This window comes from Chelonoidis abingdonii, chromosome 6 (genome assembly GCF_003597395.2).
Source record: "Chelonoidis abingdonii isolate Lonesome George chromosome 6, CheloAbing_2.0, whole genome shotgun sequence".
NCBI classification, from domain to species: Eukaryota; Metazoa; Chordata; order Testudines; family Testudinidae; genus Chelonoidis; species Chelonoidis abingdonii.
In genome coordinates, this window is record NC_133774.1 from 109,647,187 (window position 1) to 109,650,903 (window position 3,717).

At 41.6% G+C, this 3,717-nt stretch overlaps 1 protein-coding gene across 4 annotated transcripts in view; it reads left to right on the top strand.

The window, feature by feature from the left end:
• FREM1 (FRAS1 related extracellular matrix 1) overlaps window positions 1–3,717 on the top strand; it is a 117,010-nt gene that overhangs the window by 33,710 nt on the left and 79,583 nt on the right. For all 4 annotated transcript variants that reach the window (XM_032776043.2, XM_032776051.2, XM_032776070.1 and 1 more), the window contains exons 6-7: window positions 93–416; window positions 2,737–2,845. In XM_032776043.2, the coding sequence (XP_032631934.1) occupies window positions 93–416; window positions 2,737–2,845 (433 nt within the window). The remainder of the gene's footprint in view (window positions 1–92; window positions 417–2,736; window positions 2,846–3,717) is intronic.

A 3,717-nucleotide genomic window follows, 5' to 3' on the forward strand; every position in this document is an offset into this window, starting at 1 on the left:
CCTGTCCTTCGTCTTCCTCTTGCTTCTAATGTATTGATAGTTCATATAAAATCTTGAACTATATTTTGCCCTGACTCTTTTTCCTTTCATAGACAGAGCATGCATGGCTCCCTGTCCGAATCAAAGGTGCCATTCCCAACCAAATCCCCAGAGCTGCCTTCATGGCTATGTTCATCCTGGAGGTGGATCAGTTTATTTTGAGCCCCATGACAACAACAACGGTGGATGCTGAAGACAGTGAAACACCCAAATCCCTGCTAGTGTTCAACATTACCAAGCCACCCCCACAAGGCTACATCACTCATCTGTTAGACCATACGAAGCCTATCACCTCCTTCACGTGGAAAGATCTCAGTGAGATGCTTATAGCATATCAGCCTCCAAACAACAGCCATACAGAAAGGAGGAATTATGAGGTAACAATGGGACATACAGAGCCTCTTATTTTTCCCCCTCTAGCATTCAGTAAGTTGTAAATAGATGTGTTCATTTGTAATAGGTATCTATGAGCAAAATCAGCAGAGAATCCTGTGGCACCTTATAGACTAACAGACGTTTTGGATCATGAGCTTTCGTGGGTGAATACCCACTTCGTCAGATGAATGTCAAAGGTGCCACAGGATTCTCTGCTGCTTTTACAGATTCAGACTAACACGGCTACCCCTCTGCTACTATGAGCAAAATGAATCTTTCTATTGATATGAAACATACTTCACTAAAATATGAGATATATTTTAATTACATTTTTCTTTGAAATCTGCTGGTATTACTGCTGGGACTCCCATGAAAGAGAATCCTGTGACCCTGGTGAGCTACCGTAGATCCCCTAAAATATCCCCTCAGTCTACTGTAGAGCTCAACCTTGACTGACCAAAATGTTTCACTTAAGGGATCTTATCTCTCTACATCACTGCCCATCATTTGTTGAGTACTGACTTCCTTTCATACATTTTCATACATTCTTCCTCTGGTTCTACAAGAGTCACATTCTCTGTATCTACTGAGGTCATTATTTACTGCATTCACCTTAGCAACCTAGCAGCAAATTCTTTGTATAATATACAGATAATAGGCTTGATTCCAATCTCATTGACGTGTTTTACATCTGTTAACTCCACCGACTTCATTGGAGTTACTCAAGTTTCTTGCTGGTGTAAGTGAGATCAGAATCAAGCCCTATATATATTTTATTATTTCTTTTGAATCTAATGGTACGGTCTGCTAAGTATACTGCCCAGCTGTACTTCATTATTAGGTGTGTCACTAATTCTGACCCATCCGTTTACCTCAATCTAACACAAATCAGCTGTTCTTTTGCTGTTTACTACCTATTAAGGCCAGGTCTACACTACACATTTACATCGGTATAACTACATTGCTTGGGGGTGTGAAAAATCCACACCCCTGAGCAACCCAGTTGTACTGACCTAATCCCTGACATAGACAATGCTCTGTCAACAGGAGGGCTTCTCCTGTTTACTTAGCTACTGCCTGTCACTGAAGTCAATTAACTGTGCTCATGGGAGAAGCTCTTTCGTCGGTGTAGTAACGTCTTCACTGAAGTGCTGGAGAGGTTCAGCTGCACTACTGCTGCTTTTAAAACATTGACCTGCCCTCAATCTGTTGACATCAGAAATGCCAAGTTGTGAGACTAAGATTACAGAAATATTTTACATCCTAAAGAAATGAAATGCTCATCTTTTCCAACGCTGCCCATAACCGTGTTTAGCTGTGTTCCTCATGTCAGGTCTGTGCCATTGGGTTTTACTTATTTTTGTATGAAGTCTTCCTTGATATTTTATTCTTGATATAAATATTTTGCAGCGTTAAGTGTTACAGCATTTAATAATAATACACTGTGGAAAGGAGAAAGAAGAGGTGAGGTAGGACAGAAATTATGTATTTTCAAAAGCAGTTTGATGAGAGAAAGACTCCAGGGAGATGGTTGCAGGTGGCAGGAGATGCGGAAAGGGGCTCAATCTAACAGTGGCAAGATATACGAAGAGATGGGAAGTCAGAGGCAAGGCAAATGGATGAAGAAGGAATAGGCAGAGAAATAGAGTGACAAGGTCTATGCAGTAAAATATTGTGGTGCCTGAGCCTGATCCCAGTAGACTGACAGGGCACATCTGTTTTAGTTCACCAGGATCTTGGGACTCTCACAGCAATTCAAGTAGTAATAGCAGCTGTCTGAGGAAACTATAAGAAAAAATCTGCCTAATGGGCTCACCTTCAACAATCCCTGGGAAGTGTTTATGTTTTAAAAAACATATTTTTAGTTTTTGTACAACTTGTACTTAATTTTCTTCACATTTTTATTTACCATATTGAGTCTGATAGACTTAAAAAGGAGAAGCTGAGCAAGGAAATGTACCCCAAAGCTTTTTTATTGTTGCAAGATCTCTGTGTGAGTATAGTCCACCCTAGTGAAAATTAAAATGTGTATCTTTCCTGTTCATTTATATAAATGTACAACTATATTTAATCTTATTTTCCCTACATTAACTGTAAAGATCACAACACAGGAAAACGGAGCTATAAGCTGGTACAGAACACTAGGGATTCTAATAACATACAGAACTACTTTAGATTTGTTCGTTTGGTTGTCATATTATCCGAATCCCTTGAAGTTTAGAAAGCCTAATATTTCAGTTATCTGCATGCTGCATATACTTTGTACCGACAAAGATATTTCAATCTGTTTTTTCAACAAAGGTATGTCTTTTTATACAACAGGTGGAGTTAGAGGTTCATGACTTCTACTTTGAAAGGAGTTCACCAATCACTGTGCATATCTCCATCAGAACAACAGATACAAATGCTCCTCGGGTTTCATGGAATACAGGTGAGATTGAATTTCACTGAGTGAATTCTGCTACTGAATGTATGTTGATGCAGAAATGGGTTGAAGGTACAAAGTTCAGGTATGGATCCGCAGTCTGACCAGCTAAAAGTTTGGGGTTGTGGGTGTGTTTGTATTTGTTTGTTTCTTTCTCCTTCCCTGTTTTGGTATGACCCAGTCATAGAAGCTAGAACAAATGTCAGAATGAAGCAGAATGAAAATGCAGAGTAACAGAAGCAGGAAATGGGGATATGAGAAAATGAATATATTCTGTGTCTTAATAGAAAACAGTAATGACATTTTACTTTCTGTCACTCTTTAAAAAAATACCTTGCTTCCAGGGGTGGCTCCAGGCCCTAGCACGCCAAGTGCATGCTTGGGGCGGCAAGCCGTAAGGGGCGCTCTGCCGGCGCCGCGAGGGCGGCAGGCGGGCTGCCCTCGGCAGCTTGCCTGTGGAAGGTCTGCTGGTCCCATGGCTTCGGAGGACCTCCCGCAGGCACGTCGAAGCCGTGGGACCAGCGGACCCTCCACAGGCAAGCCACCGAAGGCAGACTGCCTGACGTGCTTGGGGCTGCAAAATTCCTAGAGCCGCCCCTGCTTGCTTCCTATTTTATTTCCCACATAATTCCCTCTGCTCTTTGTATATTAATCTGCACAGCCTATGCTCTCCTGCTGTTTAAAGGTCAATTCTAAAGAAGTTACAGACTTGTTGTAGAAATCACTTGGAAAAATGCTATGATCTGTGTTATGCAGTAAGTCAAGCTTTCTGAAGGTTGTCATCTGCTTCCTGCTCAGTCTGGAACTGTTCCCTTGAGGCTGGGGACACCAGTTCTTCCTCAGACTGTGGACTCGGGCTTGGTCCCTCTGGAAGTGAT